This window comes from Pollicipes pollicipes, unplaced genomic scaffold (genome assembly GCF_011947565.3).
Source record: "Pollicipes pollicipes isolate AB1234 unplaced genomic scaffold, Ppol_2.1 Scaffold_4295;HRSCAF=5057_pilon_pilon_pilon, whole genome shotgun sequence".
NCBI lineage: Eukaryota > Metazoa > Arthropoda > Thecostraca > Pollicipedomorpha > Pollicipedidae > Pollicipes > Pollicipes pollicipes.
Genome location: NW_023596461.1, coordinates 28,832,462 through 28,859,120, shown reverse-complemented (window position 1 = coordinate 28,859,120; position 26,659 = coordinate 28,832,462). Strand labels below are relative to the sequence as shown.

At 49.8% G+C, this 26,659-nt stretch overlaps 3 protein-coding genes across 4 annotated transcripts; 1 reads left to right on the top strand and 2 right to left on the bottom strand.

The window, feature by feature from the left end:
* The first annotated feature begins 3,477 nt into the window (after positions 1–3,477).
* Positions 3,478–12,073, top strand: LOC119096331 (protein RER1). Its single transcript, XM_037219170.1, has 6 exons — positions 3,478–3,979; positions 6,757–6,843; positions 9,142–9,246; positions 9,699–9,801; positions 10,091–10,308; positions 11,618–12,073. The coding sequence occupies exons 2-6, from the start codon at positions 6,769–6,771 to the stop codon at positions 11,696–11,698; spliced, it is 582 nt and encodes a 193-aa protein (XP_037075065.1). The 5' UTR covers positions 3,478–3,979; positions 6,757–6,768; the 3' UTR covers positions 11,699–12,073.
* Positions 12,025–21,131, bottom strand: MED11 (mediator complex subunit 11). 2 transcript variants are annotated; one of them, XM_037219172.1, is made up of 2 exons: positions 21,080–21,131; positions 12,025–12,916 (listed from the first exon to the last, which is right to left on the bottom strand). In XM_037219172.1, the coding sequence occupies exon 2, from the start codon at positions 12,898–12,900 to the stop codon at positions 12,436–12,438; it is 465 nt and encodes a 154-aa protein (XP_037075067.1). In that variant the 5' UTR covers positions 12,901–12,916; positions 21,080–21,131; the 3' UTR covers positions 12,025–12,435. The 2 variants fall into 2 exon arrangements, with proteins under 2 accessions (XP_037075067.1, XP_037075068.1); XM_037219173.1 differs by lacking the exon at positions 21,080–21,131 and adding an exon at positions 18,516–19,416.
* On the bottom strand, positions 13,927–17,823 carry Cdc6 (Cell division cycle 6). Its single transcript, XM_037219169.1, has one exon. The coding sequence runs from the start codon at positions 16,123–16,125 to the stop codon at positions 14,674–14,676; it is 1,452 nt and encodes a 483-aa protein (XP_037075064.1). The 5' UTR covers positions 16,126–17,823; the 3' UTR covers positions 13,927–14,673.
* Positions 21,132–26,659: the final 5,528 nt, after the last annotated feature.

Here is a 26,659-nt window from a genome sequence, read left to right as displayed (position 1 = left end):
TAGGGGCGCTCCTGGGCGACTTGAGGTACTCTTCGGTGGCTTAGAACGCTTTTCGGCGGCATCCTCGAGTGGGTGCTGATCTGGGCATACTTGGCGGGACCGCCGAGCGCTGCAGGACAAACCAGCCTGTCGGATTCGTGGCTGAGCATTCGCCTTGGCCAGTGTCTTGGCGTGAGCCTGTGCCATCCTCAGCGACGAATGCGACACGGCGGTAGCCGTGGCGCAGAGACAACAGTCATCGATGCTGCCGGCACAGCCCCTGGCGTCGCGAGGCCCCCCACCTCGTGGACCACGCCGACTGTGATGTAGCTGGGCCTATGGAGGCCCGGGCTGCCTCCCTGCGACGTGTCATCAGCGGTCGGAGAGTGGTGCGGGACAGGACGCGTCAGCGCCGTCACCCTCTCCTGCGCGCCATTGAGCGGTGCTCCGTCCATGATGCGATGCGTCCGTGGCTAGGAATGCCGTGTGCTCATCTACAACGGCAGCTTGGACACAATCGTGCACTCTCTGCTCTGCACGTGCTGGCATCCGTGGAAGAGCAGTGTGGCTGCCTCTAGCGGGAGCTCACTCGACTGACACTGTGTCAGCACTAAGAGCATAGCAGCGCCGATCGGCCAGTGGACCCCGCCTGAAGCGCCGACCGGCCTCTGGGCCTCACCTGAAGCACCGACCGGTCAGGGGACCTCACCGGAAGCGCCGACCGGCCAGGGGACCTCACCGGAAGCGCCGACCGGCCTCTGGGCCTCGCTGGAAGCGCCGACTGGCCAGTGGGCCTCACTTGAATCGCCGGCCGGCCTCTGGGCCTCACTGGAAGCGCCGACCGGCCTCTGGGCCTCGCTGGAGGCGCCGACCGGCCTCTGGGCCTCGCTGGAAGCGCCGACCGGCCTCTGGGCCTCGCTGGAAGCGCCGACCGGCCTCTGGGCCTCGCTGGAGGCGCCGACCGGCCTCTGGGCCTCACTGGAAGCGCCGACCGGCCTCTGGGCCTCGCTGGAGGCGCCGACCGGCCTCTGGGCCTCGCTGGAAGCGCCGACCGGCCTCTGGGCCTCGCTGGAAGCGCCAACCGGTCAGGGGACCTCACTTGAAGCGCCGACCGGCCAGGGGACCTCACCTGAAGCGCCGACCGGCCAGGGGACGGCCAGTGGCCCTCGCCTGAGGGCCTGGATGTGAGCGAGCGGCCGTCGCACGTCCAGAAGTTTCTCGCGTGTCTGGCGTCCCGGTGTTTGTAACTCTTGGTCTTAGATCGCGGCGGTGTGACTGGTGCCATGGGATGAGCGGCGACATGGAGCGCCGAGAGGCCTTGTGTCGTTCATGGCCGTTCAGCAGAGGAGCCCGGCCAAAGCGCGTCAGTGCTGGACCATTGTGAGTTAAACGGGTACGTGACCGCTCGCTCCGCCGGTACCGATCTGATGTGTGTGCAGGTCAGTTGCCTGAGTGATGCCGCCACTGGGCGAACGTCAGTGTCGTCGGCCTTCGTAGGGTTTATCTGCAGTTTCATGTGGATGAACAGCTGTGGTCGTTCCAGACGGTTCCAGACTCGGCTGAGCGCGGTCTGGAGTAAAAGCCGTTGAAGCGGACGGCTGGCGGAGCCCGACTGCTGTGCCTGTGCGCGCTGCGGGGGCGTACTTTCCTGTTCAGTTGTTCAGTTTCCTTCCCTAGATTAAGCTCCACTGCCCCCCTTCCCTCCCCCCCCCCTCCAAGCTTGAAAGTGATCAGATCAAACCCGTTTTGTGCGTTTTGGGGGCTAGGCTGCGTTTCACCGCTCAGACTCCCAAACCCATTTTGCAAGACTGTGCCGCTGCAGTCGGACAGAGGGCAGCTGCGCTGGGTACGTGACAACGCAGTCGGTATTCCGATCTTCCGCGTGTCTCGTCGCGCCGTGTTTGCGTGGTGCAGGCGACTGGCTGCACGCCTGCCTGTGCGCGGATGGCCCCGTCCCGCGCCGGCATGGCTGACGCGTCGCGGGAACGTCATGACGCAGGCCGATGCGAGTCAAACATGACGCAGGAATAAGGTGACGTCATCGGGGACATGTCGCTGCGTGAGAAGACGAACCACATCGCAAGTCACCTTGACGGTGACGACCCGGCTTGCCAGACCTGGCGCGTGGAGGGCGACGGTCAGGCCGTGTGGACCAACGCCAGCTCACTGGCCACTGGGGTCCTCGTGGTGACGCCGGACGGTGACGTCATCGAAGACAGAAGGCGATGTCACCTGGTCGCGACGACTCTGAGCACATTAGCATGGCTGAGTTTGGCGCTGCCCTCCGAGACATGCACCCGGCTGTCGTCTGGGGTACGCGGGCTGTCGACCCCCGCACGGACTCCGCCACCATCCATTGATGGATGCATGATGCTCTGAGCGGTCGAGCGCGTCTCCGCACCCAGGCGCCCGGCGAGATGCTGCTTCGGCGTCCGGTCGACGTCAGCCGGCTGCCTCCCTCGCGCGGGCGGCGGGGAGCGGTGCAGACGCCTTGACACGGGTGTCTGAAGAATTCACAATGACGTAGCGATTTGGGTAGTTTCCGAGCTCGAGGACAGCTGCAGTCCCACCGGCTTCGATGGTGCCGCCGCAACCTACTGGGACCCGCCGCTCTCTGGGGGCGTGCTGTTGTCTCGGGACATGGGGCTAGAGGCTCCGTGGACGGTAATTCGTCGCTGTCATCGCCACCAGAGGCCTCCACAGGGATGGTGTTGTAGTGACATCGTTTGATCCATGTGAGGATCAGGGGAAATGGACTCGTGTGTGCTGGAGGTGCCGTGCCTGGGAACGCCCCCGTAGTGTTCCGTGCCTGGGTGCGTAGCTGGAGCCGGCTTGGACGAGAGGGTCTGGCCCGTGGATGGGGAATGGAAGTGTCGCTGCGCTCCGGGGACGGGCGACGGTGTGTGCGTGCGCCGACATAATTCTGTTGATGACTATTAAACTACAACTAAACTGTCCCAATTCGCAAACCTTTTGTATTCGCTACTTTACTTGACAGTATTAGTTGGTTAACGTCATATCTACCGAATCAAATCGGCAAAATTGGTGGACCAAATTTGCTTCCGGGCTGCAGAGCATTGGGCCGGTGCGGGTAGTAAAAGTCGAGGAGGGGCTCTGCCATGCCGTGACGCATGACGACGAATTCCAAGCCTAGTCACTGATGTCCCGTATACAAGAGCATGGCCTCTACAGCGATGAAGTGGGGCATTCTTGGCTTAAATGGCTTTCTGTGCCCCGATCTGGCCCATCCTTCGCGAAATCCTGGCTACGTCACTGCGTGGATGCTCCACAAAATCGTTCCCATGGTTTCCGAGCTCCAGGACAGCTGCAGAATCGGTGCCAACGCTCCGATGATGTCGACAAGTTCCATTTAGTAGCCGTGCACTTGCGCGTTATGCGCGTCGTAAATGTATCAAACTGGTCATCAATCGACACGTCGTTCAGTATGCAATCATAAGATGCGCCTGCTGCTCCTAGCGGAAAAATACTAGCTCATCAAAAACCAAGTTAATATTCGACAGTTCTCCTTAATTGTAACTTAATATTGGATTTAATATATTAGTTGGAGTACCTTCTAGCTTTTTAGAGTCAACAGTTGAATATCTGTTATGTTATAGGATCAAAAATCTCCTTTTCACCAGGTTCACGGTCTTGTGTTCGCCCATCGAGTGATCACTGGTTACAACTAGACCCAACTCGCTGTGACCACTTTCCGGCTAAAGGGGCGACTGGGTGTCATTATTGGCATACGTGCGAGAGGGAGTCTGAGCCTGGGAGACTTCTGGTTCCTATGGATCTATGGACATTATTCATGGGGTGACCTTGTCAGTAAACTTGCCAGGTTGCCATTCCTCGGGGCGTCGCTGGGGAAGCGCGTGATTGCTTACGTCTCCGAATTAGTTTGGGTGTAAGGCTCAGGCAAAGTTCGAAGTCAAGTAATTAAAATATAGAGACCTTACCAGCATCTGAACGTGGTCGTGTGTATCATTCCTGCACTGTGGTGAGTTATGTGTGTATCTGTGGTGCTGGGTTGATGTCATTATGTAGGTGATATCCATTAATGTGAAGGTAAACAGACCAGTTGGATGTTGAAGAAATTCTTATGAAGTGAATTTGGTCCATACAACATTTTGATGGAGATTCAACAGCTTTAAGGTAATGAGATGTGCAGGGATTGCCTATCTAAAATGCAGTTATCTGTGGATCCAGCACACAGCATCATGCATCCAGTTATTATTAAGCAGGGTTGTACTATCACTAACCATCTTGGCCTCAAAGTACACTAGTTCACTCCCATTGTTTCCACTTTCTGACCTCTCGATTTCAGTGTGAGTGATGCGGTAATATAGTTGATGGTGGCAAGAGTAACTGCAACTATTCTTGTGTAGCAAAACTGATTGTTAATGTATGGGACAGAATGTCTATTTTGTTCATTAGTTAGGTCCACAATTATTTAAGCTTTTGCAGACTGGGTAGTTTTCTTTATTTTTGATTTATTTGTGGACCCCTGATTTTCATGGTTTTGCCTCATCATTTATTTTGTACTTATTGTTATTTATTGATTTAATTTAGTCAGATATGACTAGATAAAATTTGGCAAGTAATGTTTAAAAAATGTTAGTGAAATGTTGATATTATTCCTTAAATAAGCCATGTTTCTTGCTTGCTTTGTTTGCTTATTAGGATATTTTTTCTGATATCATAGTGACTGCTATGCTGCTTATGTCATTTGTGATGATTGTTGTTGGGAGCCATGTTTTGTTTCCTGGTAAGGGATGTGTTTTAAACTCAGACATGGACTAGTGTGGCATATATTAAAAAAAACAGACAAACAACAGCAGTTACTGTAATTGTAATTTGTAACTGTACCATGGCAGTTATAAGTAGCTTATCTATAAAACTATAACCTAGAGGCCTAAGTGTGTGCACTTCACAGATGTTTCATGGCATGGCATAGCTGAAGCCACTTACATGCATTTGAGAAAGTAATTTTGACCACCTCATCCTAGGATTGTGGAAATATAATTTGCAGGTACTGCTCTTGCACATATGCACACATGCTAAATGACTAAACCTTCATATGGTTTTTGTTAGACAGTCTTGCATACTTTACGTACAATCTCACATGCAAGGTCATGTCATAATGGTAAGTTGACACATGCCTGCTATTTGTTGAATGGTGCTATATTATTTACTATTTTATCAAAGCATATAAGCAGCATAGTGGGTAAGAAGTTAGCAACTGAAGCTCACATCCAGGGCCCCTGCACAAATGCCACTTGTGTCAAAGCCCCTGAGGGCTGATTGATCACTACCAGCACTGGCACTCTATGAAAGATCTGTGACAGCATGTTGTGTTTCCTTTTATTTCATAATTCTCAAGTAGTTTTTTCTAAGATGCAATGGTCATAAAAATGATTTGTAAGATGCCACATGTTCTGGGTACCATTATGTAGCATTTCCAAAGAAATTTGGTCTACAGCTGATAAGATGGTTGTTCCTAGGGTTGGTGTGAGCTGTTGTTTCGAACTGCCAAAGGTGGTGCTGACTCATTAGCTGCTGTCAGCATAGCATGCCTGTTACAGGTGTCATGAATGGACATGTTACACATGTTAACTTGTGTTGTGTGATGGTTTCATTTTGAGTCTGATGCTGTCTTGTCTGAGATGTGAATTCTTGACAACATCATTTCTTTTGAATTAAGGATTTCATCAGAAAATTAAGTTAACTGCTGTATTGGTCATTTTTGTCTGCACTGCAGACTTGAAGGCTAGCTTTATGCAGCCTTGTTTCATCTGCACAATATGGCTTATCCTATAGACTCAGAGAGGCTGGATCCTGCCTGGGAACCACACCTTGCCTTCCAGTGCTCATTCCAAATCTTCCACCCTTAGATTTATAAGGACACATTATATGTTGTGTTTGTTTTTGGTTTTTGCTGTGTTAATGTTACCTGCTGCACTTTTATTTGTGATTTGCATGCTCCCTCGCCATGGTGAGCTTTCATGTTACTGGCTCCCCACTAGAAGACAAATTTAAAGGATACTTCATAACATACTGTGTTCTATGCATCATTCTTTGGGTATCAGCAGTTGGTAACATTGGAGGAAAATCACTTCCACCTTAATCTGACAACTCTGGCATGATATGTTTCAATCCCATGATAATGCTTTGAGTGCTTACAATGTCTTGCACTGCCTGTTTCTGGCACATGCTGTGTTGTCTTCATTAATAGATCCAGGTGAAATGTCAGTTGGCACTCCAGTACTGTGTATGCTTTTTTCTTCAGGCTCCCAGTCCCATATGGAAATTTTGAACCACTGGCTGGTCTGTGCAACATAACATAATGCACAGCATGTTTTTATCTGTAGATTTGTACCTTTACTTGCATGCCACCTCAGCCTCCAAGTGCTCATTTTCTGATGCAGAGTTAGTGATGTTTTCTGTGGATTTATTTAGTATAAATGTGAATATATTTTCATCTTCACTATGCTTATGTGGATGGTCACACTATTTATAGTTTGTTGTATGAATGCTGACCATGCATCTAAGCAGTGTACAATGTGGAATTGTTTTGTCCCAGCCTACAAGTGAAATTGCATGGTTTTTACTTCCTTGGCATGCAGTGGCCCAGCACTAGCAACAAATCTCATTGCCAAGGAACCACAATGTCTCAGGTGAAAGTCAGACCAAGCTTGACCCAACTTGGGCCTTCTTATTGGACCTAGCATGTCTTGGACATGCATTAGTCGAGTTTCACATTGTTTCGTTTTTCAGGGGCATGCAAAGATGATGGACAACATGGAAGATGAGCCTGTAAATGCGCCGGGAGCGTTATCTAAGTTCTTCAGGAGGATTGGACAGGTGACAAGGCTGCAACCAAATGCTATTATTCATCATAACTGCAGTCAGTTGTAGTCAGACAGGCTTGTGACAAACTGTCCTGCTGTTGCACGTTTGCTGTCGTGATTCACACTTCCCCATGTCGTTTAAGCCTCTCAGCAGTATGGCTTCTTTTCCTCTGCTGCCATGCCCCAGGGGGAGGCACAATAGCATTTGTCATTGGTTATCCCTGGGCTGGAATCCCATAGGGGACAGCTTGCCTTCCCGTGGACCACGTGAACAGCATGTAGATGACGGTGGGTCGGAGAAGGTAAATCTGACAGTATGGCTGCTTCACGAAAGAGCTGCTGCTGCAGCTCTTTCGTGAAGGGGATGTCTCCATTGTCGTGTCAGCCAATGTGTCAGAGGCGAAATTATCTGGTGGTTTTGGGTGACGCGATCTGGTTGGTGCGTTCAGAACGTATGCACTGTGGTTTGCTAAGTGTGCATGCTGAACTTTGTATCACCCATTGAAAGCCATCGGAACGAATTCCTTAAAAAGTCAAATGCTCACCACTGCTAAACATAGCAGGTTTTCAGGGACCCCTGGAGACACCTCGGGCGAGCCACGACTTGGCACATTCATATTGGTCAGGCACGGTGGAATCGTCGGGACTGATGGGGGTCTGTGCGGGCTAGGGGGGAGGGAAGGGAGGCAGTCAAGCTCTCGGCGCGTCTCGTTTCATGTAGTGGCTCACAACTTGCGTCAAATTTCTAAATTCGGGGGAGGGGGAGGGCTCAAGAAGCAGAAACCGGCGCCCACCTTGCACTTCGCACTGCCTACCGCCGCATTTTGTCGCGTTGCGCGCGGTGTGCATTGAAATGTCTACCGACGGTGTTTTGCGCGGCGCCGAGTGTGCACCAAGTGAGGAGCATCGGCGTCACCAGGCTGCGTGGGATCGACGGAGCCCTCCGTCCGCCCGCGCTGTGCCTTCTGGCGTCGCGACCTGCCCTGTCTGTAGGCGGGTGACAGCGGCTTCAGGTGCCGTCGGAGGCCGGACCGCCGGCGGGCCGCGCATCAGCTCGCTGCCGTCGCCCAGCGCTGTCGGCCACTGCGGCCGGCAGCACCGCGGACCGCCGACGACGAAATCAGCTGGCGCCGTTATCGGGGCTCTGGCGGTGCGATCTGAAAGCTGGGTTGAGCGCGCCACTATAGCGCACAGGATCCCCACGTACGCTGTTATGACCTGCAGGAGTATCACTTGGAGCTTTGTGGGCTTCGTACAGCGGTAGTGAAGGTGTAATATTTCCAGGCTTGGAGTCATGGCCAAAAGGCACGAAGGTACTTGTCAAGATGCGGGACTGGGCTGTGAAGGATACGGAACGTCTTGCTCTGTACTGAGACCATGGCAGTGGGAGCGCAGAGAGCGGCACCCCAATGCCGCGGTTTAAGAATGCGCCAGTGTTGCGTTGATAATTGCCATCTCCGCTTATGCAGCTCCGCTGGCAGGGCGTATCACACCCGACCAATTTGTGGTTGCGAGCCCGGACATAAGCCCAAAGACCCAAGGGTTTGTAATTCAGACCATTGGCGTCCAAGGTCCACGCGACAAGGTTTACATTGATTGCGACTCGCAACGGGCGAGGTTTTTGGCGGATGATGGTCGTAACGATGGGAAGGTACACACCGCTTGGAAGTGTCTATCAGCTATGTGTCGATGTGCCAGAAACCGCGCCCATGCGGCGGCTGTGATAGTAATTTGGCAGCCGGCCAAATGAGTCAGACTGAGCAAGGGTGGCCGCGTTACAACAGTGGGGGCTCGTTTAAACCTATTGGCAAGCATTTTCATTTAACTGGAATTGCTCGATGGGGGCTGGGAGACAAGGTATTCCCAGAGAGCTATTCTCAGCTAGGTGTCTGACCTTAAAGCCCTGCCTGATAAATATTCAGTCGAATTTAGAAAGTGCTATGTTGCGCTTAACGTTGAGAGAATTGCCTTACGCGTAAGACGCAAATCATGAAACCAAAGCAATGAACCCCGAGACAAACCGCAGTGTCGGAACTTGTTTAAGTAAACTTTCTGGGGCATTGAGATGGTGCCGGAGATATTGTACGTAGACAATATTGTGTTACGAATGGAATGACCGCGTGGTTCCTGCCGGCTCACGAACAGAGGCATGGCCGGAAATAAGACTCAGAAAATCATCAGCTCCACGCTATTTTCTACGGCTATGTTCCAGCGGCGGGACAAGTTCAGACGGCAACAGGCGCGGGCCACCCTGTGCGGCCGACCTGGGCGCGTGCTACCTTCGCCCTGACGGGCTGCCCACTGTCGCCAGACGTACCAGCTACTGCTGGACCGGTGGACGCCGCACACCATAGCTCGCTGGGTCTTCACCGTCGTGCTGCTCGTCTCGTTCGGGGTCCGCATTGTCCTTGCCCAGGTGAGCCGCGGGCGCCCGCTGGTGCTGGCCGCCCAGGTGAGCCGCCGGCGCTCGCTGATGTTGGCCGCCCAGGTGAGCCGCCGGCGCTCGCTGATGCTGGCCGCCCAGGTGAGCCGCTGGCGCTCGCTGATGCTGGCCTCCCAGGTGAGCCGCCGGCGCTCGCTGATGCTGGCCGCCCAGGTGAGCCGTCGGCGCTCGCTAATGCTGGCCGATCCAGGGGTGTGGAGGGAGGCGGCGACACGAGGCCGTGGCCGAGACGGAGACTGGCATTTGATTGGGAAGTGCAGGCTGCACGAGACGTGTAACAACCTCGTGGGTGAAGGTCCGCTTTTATCGGCAGCGTTTGCTATGAACCTGTGGCAGTCGGTTGAGATAGCAGCATTTTGTAGTGCACCGGCATTGGATGATGTGTTCGAAGTGCACAATTCGCATCTAGAGTTGTTTTGTTCCAGGGATGGTATATAGTGACATATGCATTAGCAATATACCACCTGAACCTGCTCATCGCATTCCTGACGCCGAAGCTGGATCCCAGCTTAGAGATGGGCTTCGAAGGTTAGTGAAGGTCCCCTGGTGTGTGGTACATGTGTGTGTGTCGTGTGTGCGTCAATAGGACGGAACACTTCTATCGGTAGTAGTCTCAGTTACGACTCACACGCCTAGCGCTTTGTGTTTGTCTGCTGATGTGTGTGCCTGAGAGCTAACTCATGATTCGGTTTGGGTTGATTGTATTTGACCGAGCTCGTGACGTTGGCTGTTGCCGATGCTGCAGTCAGTGAACGGTGTGGCGCTCGAGCGGGCGGCGCGGTTCCATGTGTTGACGCTGGCCTGGCGCGGATCGCAGACGGGGACGAGCCCGGATTGCCGACGCGCTCCAACGAAGAGTTTCGTCCGTTCATTCGCCGCCTGCCGGAGTTCAAGTTCTGGTACAGCGTCACTAAGGCCACCGTCATCGCCTTCGGCTGCACCTTCTTCGAGGTCTTCAACATCCCCGTGTTCTGGCCCATCCTTGTCATGTACTTCATCACGCTGTTCTGCATCACAATGAAGCGGCAAATTAAGGTGAGATCGCAGCGAGACTTGGCTGTTGAGGTCTGCTGCGTTTTTAAAAGGGCGTGCTTTTGCTAGTGACGGATTGTGCATTTTTAATATTATTGCAGCATCATCGCAAGTAACACCGAACCTAAGATACATGTTTTTCATAGGTTGTGCAGCAGTACGAAACTGCATGATGTTCCGATCGATGCATGCTCTGTTTTGCGGCTTTGGGCCCTTTTGAATGGTTGGCTTCGGCCTTGTACAATTTTTGGCAGCTAGCTTCGGTTTCAGGTGGTTTTCGGGTGATGGCTCCGGCTTGGACCTTGTGCCATTTTGACCCGCCAGTTCTTTCTTTCGTGGTGCTTTTTTTTGTGCAGCTGCGCCTTTACTATGCTACAATAGTTTTGCCCGCTTTTGTACCGCAGGATGTCACACAACTTTCCACGGCTGTGACGCACGCATGGCTTAAATCCGAAACATTCCAGTAACACCTAACGACACCCGAGGAAGTAGCAGCCCGACACGTCCGGACAGACCTAGAAACATTCCCAGGCCGAACTAACACCTAACGACACCCGAGGAACTAGCAGCCCGACACGTCCTGACAGACCTAGAAACATTCCCAGGCCGAACTAACACCTAACGACACTCTAGGAACTAGCAGCCCGACATGTCCTGACAGACCTAGAAACATTCCCAGGCCGAACTAACACCTGACATCACCCGAGGAACTAGCAGCCCGACACGTCCTGACAGACCCAGAAACATTCCCAGGCCGAACTAACACCTAACGACACCCGAGGAACTAGCAGCCCGACACGCCCTGACAGACCTACAAGATATAGACGGTCGTCCGTAAAAGGCCTTTCATCAGCAATGCTAGCACCTCGTGTTCGTTTCAGTCACTCATCAAAGCCCGAATGGTTTTCTCATCCCGTGCAATTTTAGCAGACACGCAATGGTTTCGGTTTTGTTAAACAGCGTTGCACACTAGAAGCGGCTTCGATCTCCTGCTGAAGTCTCGCGATTTTCAGCAGATTTGATAAATCTTAAGCCGAAATTGTGCCCGGTGTCCGCCCCTGGCTGTGTCCGGCGGGGGGCAGGAGATCCGTTGTGTGCGGCACCCCTCGCGTCCGCCTCCCTTGGCGCGCATGTGTCCCGTCCTGCACGTGGCCCGTCACGTGTCGTATTCAGGCTGTGTGCGCGCGGGTCCGGCTTGGGAGCATGTGGGTGCGCAGCGTCCGATGTGTATCCTCTTCACATTGTACCGTCCGGCAGCACGTGGGTGCGCCGCGTCCGATGTGTGTCCTCTTGACTTTGTGCCGCCCGGCAGCACATGATCCGGTACCGGTACCTGCCCTTCACCTGGGGCAAGCCCAAGTACGCGGGCAGCAACGGCGCCACCGCCATGTGATCATCCCGGGAGTCCACCCCAGGTGGGGCAGCGACTCGTGCCGCGGCGCCGGCGGCCGGGAGGCTGACCTGCGGCTGGAACCGTGTGGAGACGGTGACGTGACGCGGGGAGACAGGCCCGTGCGAATGAGGGCGGCGGGTGCGAGGCCCGGCGACACCGGGAGCCGACCAGTGCAATGATTGGCGTGCACAGTGTTGGCGCGGGTGCGACAGATGAGCGGCGTTCGTCCGCTCTGGCTTATTGCGCTTTGTTTAATTCCCCGATCACGTGTAGCGCGGCTCACATAACTCGGTTTGCAAGTGGTCGACACGGTGTTGTGGATGTAGTGTGTTATGTACTGTTTATTTATCCCAAAGAATAAATCACGAACGACTCGTCGATGGTCTGCGACGGCCGCCGGCGGCCGGTGGAAGTTGGACGGCGCCGCGGCGGCGCACGCGGCCGAATGTGAACGACACAGGCCCTTGCGCCCGCTGCCTGTCGCACGTGATGCTCCCACTGCCTTGTTCTGTCCGCGAGCTGCGCCCGCCTCCGTGGAGGACGGCTCGGCCCAGATCTGCCGTCCTGCCGTACCGGGATAACCACACCGCCTCGCAGGCGGACAGGCCAGCCTTCGCCCGCCAGTGGCGATCGACCTACGAGTCCCGACCGCCCACCGGCCGGGCCTGATTCCGTCACTGTCCCTCGCAGTCCGGGCCTGATTCCGTCACTGTCCCTCGCAGTCCGGTCCCAACCCGTCACTGTGCGGCAGGCTGCTGACCGTAGCCCGGCGGCGGCTGCGAGCCGGCCTGCTGCAGCGCGCCCGGCGGCGCCTGGTACGGCGGCGGGGGCGGCGGTGGCGGCGGCGCCTGCAGCGGCCCCTGTCGCGCCGCATGGCCGCGCTTGCCGTCCAGCTTGGCCGCCTCGTTGCGCGCGTGCTGCAGTCGATGCCAGGCCATGTGCAGCACCTTGCCCGACGCGTAGCTGCTGCCTTCATGCGGCTGGCCGGTGGAGACCTGCGTCAGGTAGCTGATCTGCCGCGTCAGCTCCGTCTCGACGCCGTTCAGCGCCTTCAGGAACTGGGCCGAGTGGTTCTCCACCTGTTTGATGCTGGCCTTGTCCTTGGCCAGCTCCTGCAGCACGTTTGCGGCCGTTTGCAACACGCCGGCGATGTCGCCCTCGATCCGCTCCAGCACCTGTAGCCTGTCTGTGGGGGCCGCCATCCTGCGGCACGGGCAGCTGAAACACGGACGGTGGCATCAGCGGCCAATCGCGGTTGGGCTGCGTTTCGACGACGGGCCTCTGTGTCTCTAGGATGGGATTGTGTTGCTGGGGTGGGTCTCCGCCTCTGGAGCGGGGCTCCGTGCCTCTGGAGCGGGGCTCTCTCTGGGGTGGGGCCCTGTACGTCTGGGGCAGCGCTTTCCGTCCCGCCGATGCCCCTAGCGCTCGACTGCTTACTCCCTCCTCAATATTGGACCTGTCTCCGAGACGTCAGAAAACGTTTGAAAACATGTGACATTTGTCATCGCAAAATTGTTATTGGCGTCCGGCCAGCCACATCAGAAGTGTTGGTTGGTACGCAGCACGCTGTCCTCTTGGTTACTTCTAAAGTGGCACGTTGGACAGCAGCACCGGTGGAGCTCACAGAGAAAAAGTCGGAGTTCCAAAGCTGATGAAACAAGCATATTGTTGAAACGCGTGGAATGTCGAAATACGTTTTCACTGGTGTAGCAACAATTGTTTTTTGTTAGCCTGACAGCCCTTTATCTGACAGTCCCGTCTGAGACCGCAAGTCTCTGGGGGGTTTCTGTAGCTTTCTAAGCTCTAACCTCGACACGATTTCCGGTGTTATCGTCCAAGCTTAACCTCGATACGATTTTCCGATATTACGCATCACAAACGTATTACTTCCTGAGCTTTCACTTTGAAGGGATTTTCCGGTATTATGCATCATGAACTGTGGTGTTACAAACGTGTCAATGGTTTTGCTTCTTTCAGGATCCCACGGATAATGGCTCAATTACAGGGGCAACAAGAAGTCTGGAGCGTGGAACACCTAACGGTTCTGTTGGCGTCCGCAGAAGTTATCAATGCACGGTGGACAAGGCCCGGCATCTGTCGATAATTATTTAGACTTTAGGGTCTGCCGACTACTCGTCACCTTGCACCCAGAGCCTCTGCGACATAGGACATGCCACATATTCGACCTCAAATCAATGAACCATTCAGGAGCATTTCGAGAGGACTGGTCTTATTGATAAAATTGTGCTCACCTGGTATAACAAGTGAAAATTGCAAGAATGCAGGAATGCCCCCTTTAAGCACATTGACCTCAGATCATTGATGCCTGAAAATTAGGAAATCACAAGCCATAATTATCTCCAGAATGATAAGCTGGATTTTCAAAGACCAACTTCAGCCAACTACTCAACTCCACTGTCACAGCTGCTGGCACAAAGACAACAGTGCACCTGTATATGTATTTATACAAAACATCAGTTCATTAAAAAACCTCACTGCATAAAACATGACATCCAGCCAAATTTCTAAAAACACAGAGGATGTGGCTATCCACTTGATATTCACAACGTATGGTCAGTCAATCACTGGCAACCTCAATAACTGAATTGCATCACAGCAACATCCCTATGCAGGTTGTCAAACAATCAGAGCCCAGCCACATGTGCTTTAGTCAGTCACTTCAGCAGCCCAGAGGTAAGACATCACCAGCACTTCAGCACTGATATCTTTAGTCAGTCACTTCGGCAGCCCAGAGGTAAGACATCACCAGCACTTCAGCACTGATATCTTTAGTCAGTCACTTCAGCAGCCCAGAGGTAAGACATCACCAGCACTCCAACACTGATATCAACAACCTTGCAATGAATTACTTAAATGACACAAAAACATATGCAGCTTAAAAGAATGGTAGTGGTCAAATGAGCAAACACTCCATAAAAGAACTGCCAATCACCACAAACTATTTCCAGAGCACATCATTTCCTTGCAAAGGTGGCATCCCTCAGGATGTCTGCCAGCAGCTCCTTGTCCTGCATGGCACACACCAGTTCCTGCTCATCCAGCATCAGAGAGAGCTTGCTGAGCCTAGATTCCCTGTTGTTCTTGATGGCGATTATGCCTCTTGCCTGCACCATCTCCATCACACTGCAGAATTCTGACTGGGTGACAGGCACCACGTGGCGTCCCCTGCACACCCGGCTGTAGATCTCATGCAGCTTGCCCATGGGGGCTTCTTTGCTCCATCCATGTTTCATCAACAGCAGTAGAGAGCACAAAGCCAGCTTCTGGTGGATGGGAAAGCTGTCTGCAACACCACTCTGGCACTGCTGAACAACCACATTTTCATACACCTCATTGAAAACCTGCAGTATCACTGCTGGGCCTACTACGCCAGAGGTTGTCTTTCTGGGTGAGTTCACATCAACGTTTTCATCCAAATTTATCAGCAGCTGACGTCTCACCTTCCTCTCCACCACTTCCACAGCTCTGCGGCACACAGCAAGAGCCTTGCGGGCATCACCAGCAACAGCAGCCACTTTTCCAGCCAGCAGGTGGACAGCTGCTGGGGCAATGACCTCCTCACTTCCTTCCACCATGTCCAGCCTAGAGTAAATGATCTGAGCAATGTCCTGTTTGCTGTATGATGGAAAGTGCAGCAGAGTAGGCTTCATTTGTACATGAGCAGTCAGACGTGGTAAAAGCCTGTCAGTCAGGTCCAAAGCATTTGCAATGCCTATGAGCACTAGCCTTGAGTTTTTCAGCATTGGCCACTCAAATATAGTGTACAAAATGTTTTGGTTCTTGCCCTCTAAGTGGTCAATCTCATCCAGAACAACCAGGATCATTTCACCACTGCTGGTTAGCTTTTTCTCCAGGGTCTTCACAGCATCTCGTTCCTTTGTGTTTCCTCTCTTCCCAGAGATCTTGGAAACAAGGTGGCTATAAATGGCACCAGTTGACTTCAGGGACATGCAGTTTACCCAAACCTGTTGAATGTCTTCAATTTCTGGGTCTGCCAGCACCTTCTGAAGACATGCAGTTTTCCCTGTGCCTGGTGCTCCTGAAATGTACATGCTCCCAGCACAAGACTGTGACAGACACTCACTGATGAACTCCTTGATGTCATTTGTCTGCCTCTGGCGACATGACAAGTGTTCTGGCACTGATGTGTGCAGAACTTCGCACACAGCCTTATGTCGAGAAGTGTTGACAGCTGCCACACCAAGTTTTCTTCCTTTGCATGTCACAGCCTTTTTTCCCGGTGATAGACGAACTGGTGAAAGACCCAGGGGCGACGACGGTATAGACCTTGACAGTCTCTTCTTCGGGGTCAGCTGTAGGGGTGACAATGTGAGCCTCCCGGGCGACTTCTGAGGCGACTTGGGCGCCGGCTGCCGCCGTGACTTTCGAGTACTTAGTGTCAGCATCACAGAATAAAACAACTTCTCTTCCACGAAAGCTCACAATAAAATGCAAACGCAACGGTCTTCAATCAAAAGCAAGCGAAAAGTAACAACCCATTCGAGACTCGCACGCAATCGCGCGCCACCGGCGTCCCCACAGCTGATCAAAGAATGGCGCGCCCATTTACCGCCAAGCGGCGTTCCCAATAGAGATGGACAAGGACAGCGGGTGAAACGGCGACGAAGCATTCCCTAAGTAAGCTCCATACAGTAAGAACCAGAATGCTTCAGATAATTTTAGCTTTTACATGTTCAGTCCATTTCATTTGATTATCATATATGAGCTTGGACAAACAGTTTTCGTAACGCTGAATAGCATTGCCCACCACTAAATTAAAACCCAGTCGCCGGCTGAGCTTCCATATCACTTTACACTACACTCATACACCCCAGTCATGCATACTACCACTAACCACGCGTTAGAAACTGATGGAAGGTGAAACTCGTGGGCGCGCACGTCGAATCGCTAATGGACTGGGTTGGTTAGATTACGTGGGAAAATTATTACACATTAGGAAGAAGGGGCTTCCACAAAAGCTTGGTAAGTAGCAGATATATGGGAAGAGGTAACAGCACTCATGCTTTGTTAGGGTATCTGCCCATATTCACGCATTGCACTCGAAATTAGAAGAAAATAATGAACCCACATTTAAAACGTCCTCAGGTGTCATCTTCGTATCCACAGCGAAAACCTTGCGACAAATACTTGGGTGAAAGGTGGGCAAAAATAATTATGAATGGATAGCTGGTGGATGTATGGTTACAATGCCATTGGTAACATATGGATCAATGCAAGAAAGGTTTGCCTATGAGCTATGGAGGTCTCCATTGCATATGAAATAGTAGGTGATTAGAGCAGCCCCCACAGCAGACAGATTGATAATAATATGAAGGGTCATTTGGGTTGACTTTGCCCTAATGTTGGCCTGGGCTCTCCCAACATTTTTAGCTGAAATATTACAACAACTAAGGCAAAAGTTCACCATCACAAAAACTATCTTGTTTGATCTTCCTGGGTAGTGGAGTCACTACAGAGGGTGCAAAAGGGCAGCTTGAACCCCTTATCTCAAAGAGTTCCTCAAATGAGAGATAACCTTAGATGTAGGGTTAAACCATGCATGCTTTTTTGTTCACCAAACATAAGCCAAGAAGCTTTTCTCTAACCAACCCAAACATGAGGTCTACACCGATGATTCACCTGGTGAAGACCCTTTTATGCCAAGTGATATCTGGTGCCCTAACCATGGCTGGCTACGGCCTGGTTTTGCATTGGTTTACTTAAACTTGTGACCTGAATTGCTTTGTTTTAAAGGTCATGTGAAAATGAAATCCGGTAACATGTATTTTTTCGCTCAACATCTGCAGCTCATGTCCTAAGTCTAGTTCAGCTACAGAATGAGACAATACAGAAAATCAAAAACTCCTGTGACAGATTTCAAATCGGTTTCCATGCTGAATATAATTTTTTGCTACCACTCCAAACCCACCATCCCATTGTTGCAATATATGTTCAACAGACTTTTGCCTTGGTCCATTATCCAATTAGCACGAAAGAACGTTCACCGTAACATTCGCCTGCACAACTGTCGGCCGCGCAGTAACGAGATTATCACCATCAAGCCAACGGAGTCATATACAAACACTTATTTTGTAAGGTATGCCCGTTACGACGTGTACAGTCACATCACGAGTGAGATCAGTCCAACTTCAATGCTCTACTGAAGTTGAGCTTCCACCACAGACTGGCATGTGTGCGCAGCAATACCCGAGAGAAAAAGGAGAAAGGAAAAATGTAAGAGGAAGGCAGTGTCTGTAAACTGTCCCCTCACTAACCCTTTTTTCAAGAGATATTACCTGTGGCCTGGAAAGCAGTAATGCATAGTTAAACTAGTTGAACTTTGCTTAATGCATGATACTATTTGTTCGAAGAGCGACTTGTTTCTCACATCCCTTACACTTCTTGGGGCAATCTTGAGGGGAAATGTTAAGGTTCATCTGGAATCCAGTGGCCAATGTCTTTTGATCCTTTCAGCAGTGTTCATTTTGCCAACGCAATGATTCAGGATTAAGTCAAGCTTTCAGACTGGAAAAGAAAAAGTATTGGCATGTATGGTAAATAATGATACCATTTAATGATGTGCAAGCTTACACATCAAAATTTAACTTGTTTTGTAGGCTGGTGATTTATCACTTTGTTATGCTGATAAAAAACTAGACCATGTGAAATCAAGAAGGCTTTCATGATATGAAATGCATCTATTCAATGCACAACAATATGATAACAATCATGCATGTGGCAGTCTTATCAATCACACACATTTTCTGCACTACAGCTACAACAAACTCATCCTTACCATTATTTTTCAGTGCATTTTCTTGTACCTTAAGTACAGTAGTTTTCTTTTCTTCAGCCCCATAAAGTATTTGCCATTGTAAACTGCTTATTGAGTGGTTGAATATGATGAAGCATTGCTAGGTATTGGTGATCATGGGCATGCTGTTGATTACAATTGTTGATGTTGTGTCAAGGTGAAATTGACAAATGTGGTATGATGCCAAATTCAGCCAAAACTTTCATACTCCTCTTGTGTACCATGCACAAATCATAACTTAAATAAAGCAACACTTTACACAGGGGTGCAATGCCCTAAATCCAAGGATAGAAAATGAGAATTGCAGTATGTTGCATAGTTGTGCTGAATTGCTTTGCACCAAACCCAGTAACTTTCTTTCTTTTGTCTCATTTCATGCTGCTGGATGTTTACCATCCCAGGACACAAATCATATATGTTTGTTGAATGCGTCTTGCTCTCTTGTGTATCTTGTTTAATGTGTCTACACAACATGGACAAATTTGTTCTACATAACCACAGACAAGCTGAGAATCAATCCCAACAAATTGTTCCATTGTGACATGGGGTGGCACAGTAATCCAGAACCCTTAAAGCTTAAAGGCTATTGCAGTGGGCTCTTAACACCACAAAACATCACAGTGTGTGTGATGAATGGAATAGCCAGCTCACTGATGTCAAGAGAGCTGCCAGCACAAAACATTCAAACAGTGCTTGGACAAGTACTAAACACATAGAATCTACTGGTCCAGGTTGAGACAACCACAGGACAAATTTTGGTGACAGTTTGTGGCATAAAGGTAGCTGTTATGACTTCCTTTCAATGTTGTTGGAGGCCACTGAAGAACTATCAGCAGCGCACCTCCATGAGCAGCACTGATTGGGATACTCCAAGTTCTTGCAGATGTTTCCTCCCCCTTCCTATGCACACAAAATACCATAGTAGTCAGTGTGGCCTTAGCAAATAACAAAGAGAGTAGAAGGACCTTTTCTCCCAGAATGTTCCATTTAACTTTTGTCTTATTGGAAAGCATACATCAAATCCTGGAAAGTGCCATGTATCTTTGGCATGCAGACACACAATTCTTTTACAGGCCAAGTGCTTAAAGTTGAAGGTTGCAGTTTCAAAGCTTGTTTTGATTTCAACCCACACTGTGGCATAACGGCAGCCGTTATGACTTCCTTTCAATGTTAGGTTGGGTAAGGTAGTAACTGAGATGGTTAGGCTCACAGGCATTAGTCTGTGAATTTCCTTTTTTGACCTCTTTGTGCTGAGGCTGCACTGAGACAATAATCATGAGGCTCCTTGTTGCATTTTTATAATAAAACCATACATTCCATTTTGAAACAACAAATGCATTCACATTATAACTTTCAAGCAATAATGTGACTAGCATGCAATAATGTCCCTGATGTTGGACGATAAAAGTGCAATATGTGATAATTATAGTGCCATGATATGTTCTCAATGTCCTGCCCAAGAAATCAGGTATTTCACTGATATTTTGCTGATGTAAGTGACAATGAATGATGAAGTTGCCTGAGAGTAAACCTGTTAATAGGTTGGCATGTAGCATTTGTATGATCCTATGCATAGTATGGCAGTAGGCACCCAAATGATCAGAGAAGCAATGCCTTGGCCTGATATGTCCAATCAAGGGGTGCATGACTACATACTACAGATTGCATTGTACACCAAGAGTTGGGGTGATCATATGTGTATAGGTGATCTATACCTTTTGGGCTGTAAAGATCACCTAGGTACAAAGGAAACCACCAGCAAACTATATTTATCCTGAGAACATGTCTGATAATCAAACAGGGAATGCCTAACAATAATGACATGGTTTTCTTGTTCATTGGTGTTTTCATGCACATTGGCTGCAATGGTCATTTTGCACCCACAACAATGATATGGAACAGTGGGCACAGGGCGCATTACTTAACTGTACATTTATCATCAGAGGTATCTATTAAGTGCTTAGCTGCTACTTGCAATTACCCACAAGACCAAAGAAAATGAATGCATCCTGACACACTCCTGAAACTTGACCAGCAAATGCCCCAAAACAATGGTATGAAATCAAACATGCCAATAGTTTGCACTGCTAGAGCACTTTGGCCTGAAATTCAACTGTAAGATCATAAGTTCTTCCACCAATGGCTATCTATGTGCTTAAATTAGTGGTGATATAGTGCTGCACTCTGAGCACCCTGATTCATCAGACATGCTTTGAAATTATTGCTCTAATGTTGCTGCTGAGCTGAACGTGTTCAGCACAGCACACATTTTTGCAGCCTGAACTGACGGTTTCTGCTTATCCAAGAGCCACATTTTCGACTGCAACCATAGACATTTCAGGATGGGTCAATCCCATGACCAGACATCGCATAACAGGCTGGGAAATATAGCTCCATCTAAGGGCAACCCATCACGCATTTCACTCAGCGACCTCAGAGTGCTAATGGTCCCTTGTCAAAACCCCTCCCTTCACGTGGCTAGCTCTTATGTTACGAAAATGAGTGGTGGTTCTTAGTAGCACCAAAAAAATACGAGAAAACCATACCTCTCCAAGACGTAGCACGCAACACAGCTCAGCACAAGCGACACGGTTTGGATGGTCCTGCGTCGGAACCTAAACCAATGCGCCAGATTTGAGGGAAATATTGCTACCATATTCTATTATTCGTCTACTACTACTACTATCTACCACAGGAGAGCGATACTACCGCCTCAAGCGATCACGCCGAGAATAGCGGGTGTGGGGGAGAGGAAGGGAGTGTGTGTGTGGGGGGGGGGGGGGGGAGCAGCTGAGGGCCCAGCGACCCGACGGCCTCATGTCAACCTCTCCCATTTTTTCGAGCACATGTCTGTGGAGTAGGCGATTTATTCAGCGACAAGTTCCAGTTGCTCTGAAAAGGCATCAAGACGAATTTTGGTACGAGATCATTGCAAATGACTTTTATTTTGCGATAAAACGTGATCTTTACGGTCAAAAGCAAGGTCAATGGGCGGTGAACTATCACCCAAGAATTACCGGCGGATGTCAAGCTTTCAGGCTTCAGAGAAATCGGACTTCGTTGCTGAATAAATATCTAAATAAATCGCTAACTTTATGGACATCGTGCATGTCCGCAGTTGAAGACCATTTGGTGAAGTTCATAGCCCTGTCCTTAGTATCTAAATCCTTTTAGATTTTGAGCTACACGACAAAGGTCATTACGGTGTGTGAGCGATTCATATTGCCGGCCGAAAGTGCCCCCACAATGACATCGTGAGCACATGTTCGCACCTGCTTTGCGCGACTAAGCATATTCTAACTTCGACGCCGTAACTCTGTCAATCGACGCTGCGGCCGTTCATTACTTTATATTAGATTACACTGCATGACATTACATTACGGCAGCGCTCCCACAATTAGCTCGTGTTCACATGATCACACCTGCCGCGCTCGGCTAAAACTATTCTGAATTGAATGGAGTTGTCTGGGAAATGACCACAGCTAGTGGTCATTTTCTAGCATAAGCACGCTAGCCTTCAGCGAGACGCTGTCGGAGGTCGGCCGAAAAGATGGACGCGGAAGTGGAAAAGTGTGCGGCCGGCTGGCAATGTAAATTTGTCATGGGCTGGCATGACCTTTCATTGTTCATGTCAATCCTTTTCGTCGCATTGCCTGCTGTGCACGGCCTGCCCGCGACTGGATGGTCAGCACACGGCGTCCCGAGAAAATGTTTATAGTTGCATACGAACATTACAACTGTATGCATTCGATAGCGCTGCTGACTAGCTGTCAGCCGGGATTACAACACGCTTTTCGGATAATCGGGGTAATTCTATCCATTTTATTCGATGGACTCCTCGGCAGATTCTCTCGTAATGCTAGATCGACGACTGCAAATTTACGTCATCCGATTTCACAACACTTGGTCGTTTGCGGCAGTTTCGACCGCGCGCACACGATATTGTTGTGTGAGCACTATCGGTCCGCGATGCAAACCATTGATTGGTTGACAAGACTTGTTTTTGTTCAAATCACCCTTGACGACACATTGCCAACTGCGGACGGCTGCCCGCACCATGGCAAATACACGGCAGGCCGGGCAAAAATATGTACAAACGCGCAAGAGGAGCGCGACTGTGTGCATTCCATAGCGCTGCCATAAGGCTATCATCTTCAAGTAGAACCAATAGGTCCTTTTACGGTATCGATTTATTTCGGTCCGCGCACGCGCAACATCTCACTCAATGCTGGCGGGCTGACCAAATCGGCGATTTACAAAGTTGCGGCGTCTTATTTAAAATGATTTTATTCGGGTGCGACAAGTGTGACCGTATGCACCGGACGTCCTTCTTGGAGCACCATGGACCAGCAGTGTAGATTGTTCATTGCAGGACGAGATTTTTCTGTTCAAATCACAAACTGACGGCGCATCCCTAGCTCAGGCTGGTCCACACGGAGCGTGACGGTCAGAGCACGGATGCAGGAAAACAGAACCGCGCGCGGGTAGCGCGACTGTGCGCATTTGATACCACTGCTATACGGCTATGAACTCCCCGTACAACACAGTTGTTCGATTTGGGCATCCAAATAACATCGATCTACCCTCCGACAGCGTCCCACTCGATGCTAGCCGTCAGGATACACAGGCGATTTGCAAAGTTACTTGGTGCAATTTGAATAACTTTTGGTCTTGCGCGGCGGGCGAAACCATGCGCACACGATCTCAGTGTGAGAGTAACATTGGTCGGCAATGTAAATCGCTCGTCATACAACGGTACCTTTTTCATATCACATCATGACGGCGCATTTTAAATATAGCCGGCCTGCCCGTAGCGCGGTGGCCGGAATACGGCGGCAAGGGAAAAATCTTCACAATTCCACGTGAAGAGTGCGATGTGTGCATTCGATAGCGCTACTCTAAGACGAACAGCCTCTGTTTTAATGCGGTTGCCCGATTCAGAGATACATTCTATTCGTTTGACTTTCCAACAGCGTCTGGCATTCCGACCGAACCGACGGTTTACAAAGCTACCACGTCCCATTCACAATGCTTATAGTTGCAAGTGGCGGGCACGACTATCTTTGACGGCGCATTACTAAATGTGGACGGCCTGTTCGTGCCGTGAGGGCCATGATACGGCGTACCGGAAAAATGCATGTAATTGGTCTCGAGGAATGTGGCTGCGCATTCGAAAGAAATGCTGCCATACTATCAGCTGCGTTGTTCGGTAATTCGACTAACCACCCTCCCTCTCCCCGTGTCCCGTCTTTAGGGCATACTTAAAAAACACGTATTCTAGTGAAACCTCATGACCAGTTATGTCTGATAATAGCTTCGGATAGTGCCACTGAAGCACCATCAAAACATGATGATTAAGCTGTCAGCGCGTTGCAACAATACTTCCCTGCAGGCGTGACAGCCGTCATCATGACGACAGCAGAGTATGCTAGAGGGGGAGGGGGGCTGTCAGCTTTTATTGAAGAACGTCAATGCAAAAGAACGCTTGTGATTGGCACAGTAGGCGCAAGGGCCAGTTACCGAGAACCGCATTGGTTGAAGTTTGAACCAGTGCGTCACTACTGACCATGTGATGCTCCGTTTTCAAGAACCAAAGAGCGCTTCGCAAAGGGTCACTATGGTAAATGCCACAGGGGGAAAATCAAAGCTACAGCTTACATCTTTAGATAAGACAGCACTGTCAGCCCTATTTCTGGTAGACTAACAAGCAGATAGGACAGAAAGATGTGTTTACATCCATCTCTCCTTAAGATGTTAATACGTATATCTCTCCTTGCTCCTCGTTCCTCTTCGATGTGTAAGGCTAACAGCTCTGTCTTATCTCTATGCATAATGTTTTCACGAATGTGCTTCACAATTAAGCATAACGTTTCGTTGAATTCGTGCGATAATAGCTCCATGCTTGCAGATCTGTTTTGTCTACACAGAGTGCTAGGAGCTTTCGTAGCATTTATCACTGAAAGCGTTTCGACATCTCAGTGTGTTGCGAACACTACAGAACACACGCGCCGGAAAAGACAAATTAAATTTATTACTTTCATAGTGGTAAGTAGTGAGTCCAATGATATTTCTCCCGCATGAGTGGCTACTTCAGACCCAAAGTCTGAGCTAATCAGAAGGATTTTGAGAAAACTTTTTTCTGACCAAACCATATGCGTCTGATCTAACGATAAAGGAAAAGTACAAACAAGGTGACCTAATCCCTTTGATGGAAGTGCAAGCAAACGATAATGCAAGCTGTTGCGATCGGCCAGGCATTTTGTGTTCGAATTAACCCCTGGACGGCGCCTTGCTAACTGCGGCCTGTTTGTGCGTGGCGTATCATGGGACACCGAGAATGAATACGAAAATAAGTATAACTGAAAAATGAGTAAATCCAGAAATACACAAAAATGGCGTATCATCGTTTCGTTCACGAGCCAGGAAACAATGAACCATATTGAGCCAATGACATCAAATTGTTAGCAGCCTTTTGTGCCTGCATTTGACTCGGGGATTACCATTATCACCACCGTGGCTATTTTCAAGCCTTTGATACGCGACGGTTACCGCGCTGGCCAATCACGCTGGATACTTTATAGTAGCCTTTCTGAACATGCCGCTGGTTCTCCTGACGCTCTGTTGAATTGGTTGGGTCACGTTGCCCTCTCGATGGTCGTCTGTGGTCGGCCATTCTCCCTAAGCGAGATGGCTGGACAGGAGGGGGGGGGGGGGAGGGGAACGTCCTTCCGTTCGGCTTCAGAGGGGCCTTTACCACAGCCGCATCCTGCGCCTCCGCGTAGAGCTGTTTGCTCGCATCGTCTGAAAAAACATCACGTGTAACAGGCGTTTAACTACACGCGTTCCTTCCATTGCTTCATGTCAGGCATTACACATCCCCCAAAAAGAAGGAAGGAGAAATATTGCCGGAACTCATGGTGTTTTTTATCTGACGCCGACTCAATGACCAAAAAGCTTGGAACACGTTTATAATAAAAAGGATACTTTTCAGGTGGTTAACGCAGCAAGCAGAAAGCACGGTATGTCCATCCGTGTGGTCGTTATCGGAATAGCATCGCCAATATTTGCATTAGCACATGTGTCATTACGGACGGTATGCCTTCTTAGATTTGGTTGCATATCTAATAAGTGCAGGTCCGTCGCCCACTCACCAAGACATTAATCCCCACTTATCTTGTGCGGCATGATAGCCGTCGCAGGGGTGGCTATCATGGTATCATGGTATCATGGTATCATAGGTACATAATTAACATATTGTTGGTGGCTGAAAGTAGCTAGATCACCGATCTAGAGGAGACACGGGCGCAGCGATACCGCACTGCGCGTTTGCGTCGGATGCAGTTCCCTGTGCTTTTCATGACCCATATATAGATAGATAGATGAGAGAGAGAGAGAGAGAGAGAGAGAGAGAAGAGAGAGAGAGAGGGAGAGAGAGAGAGAGAGAGAGCGAGAGAGATAGAGGAGAGGAGAGGGCGGATTAGTATAGAGAGGGATATATAGGGTATATATATATATATATATATATATTATATATATATATATATATATATATATAATATATATATATATATATATGTATATATATTAGCGGTGCATCCACACTGTGCCTCCCATTCCCTCCCACTCGCATGTTTCTCTCGAACTCCGAACGAGAAGCGTCCCAGCTTTATAACCCGTTTAACGCCACGTGCCGCTAACGCCTCTGGATGACAAAAGTCTTAAAAAAGTGCATGCCTTACGCTTCGACTTTTTCAACACTTCTCCAATTTTGCTACGAAGTTCAGAGGGCGAGGTACTTTTTACATCAAACGGGACATCGGTGCTCGGCTAGCCACTTCTCTGGAGCCTGATTAGATAATTAAATATCGCGCAGATGACGAAAACGGTAAGCGAAACATAATACTGAAAAATAAAAAAATACTGCGCTCTCAGATTATGTTGTTGGTTGCATAAGCACCCTGATGAACAAATTAGACCTGGTATGCCTGGCCACTCTTTGTCATGTGTCAACAAATATTTTGCTTGTTCAAAGCAGACGTGTAATCAACCACGATAATTAATTATCACAATTTGCATTGCATAAACGCTCAAACAAAGCATAGTTCGACCTATAGTCAGGTCCTTAA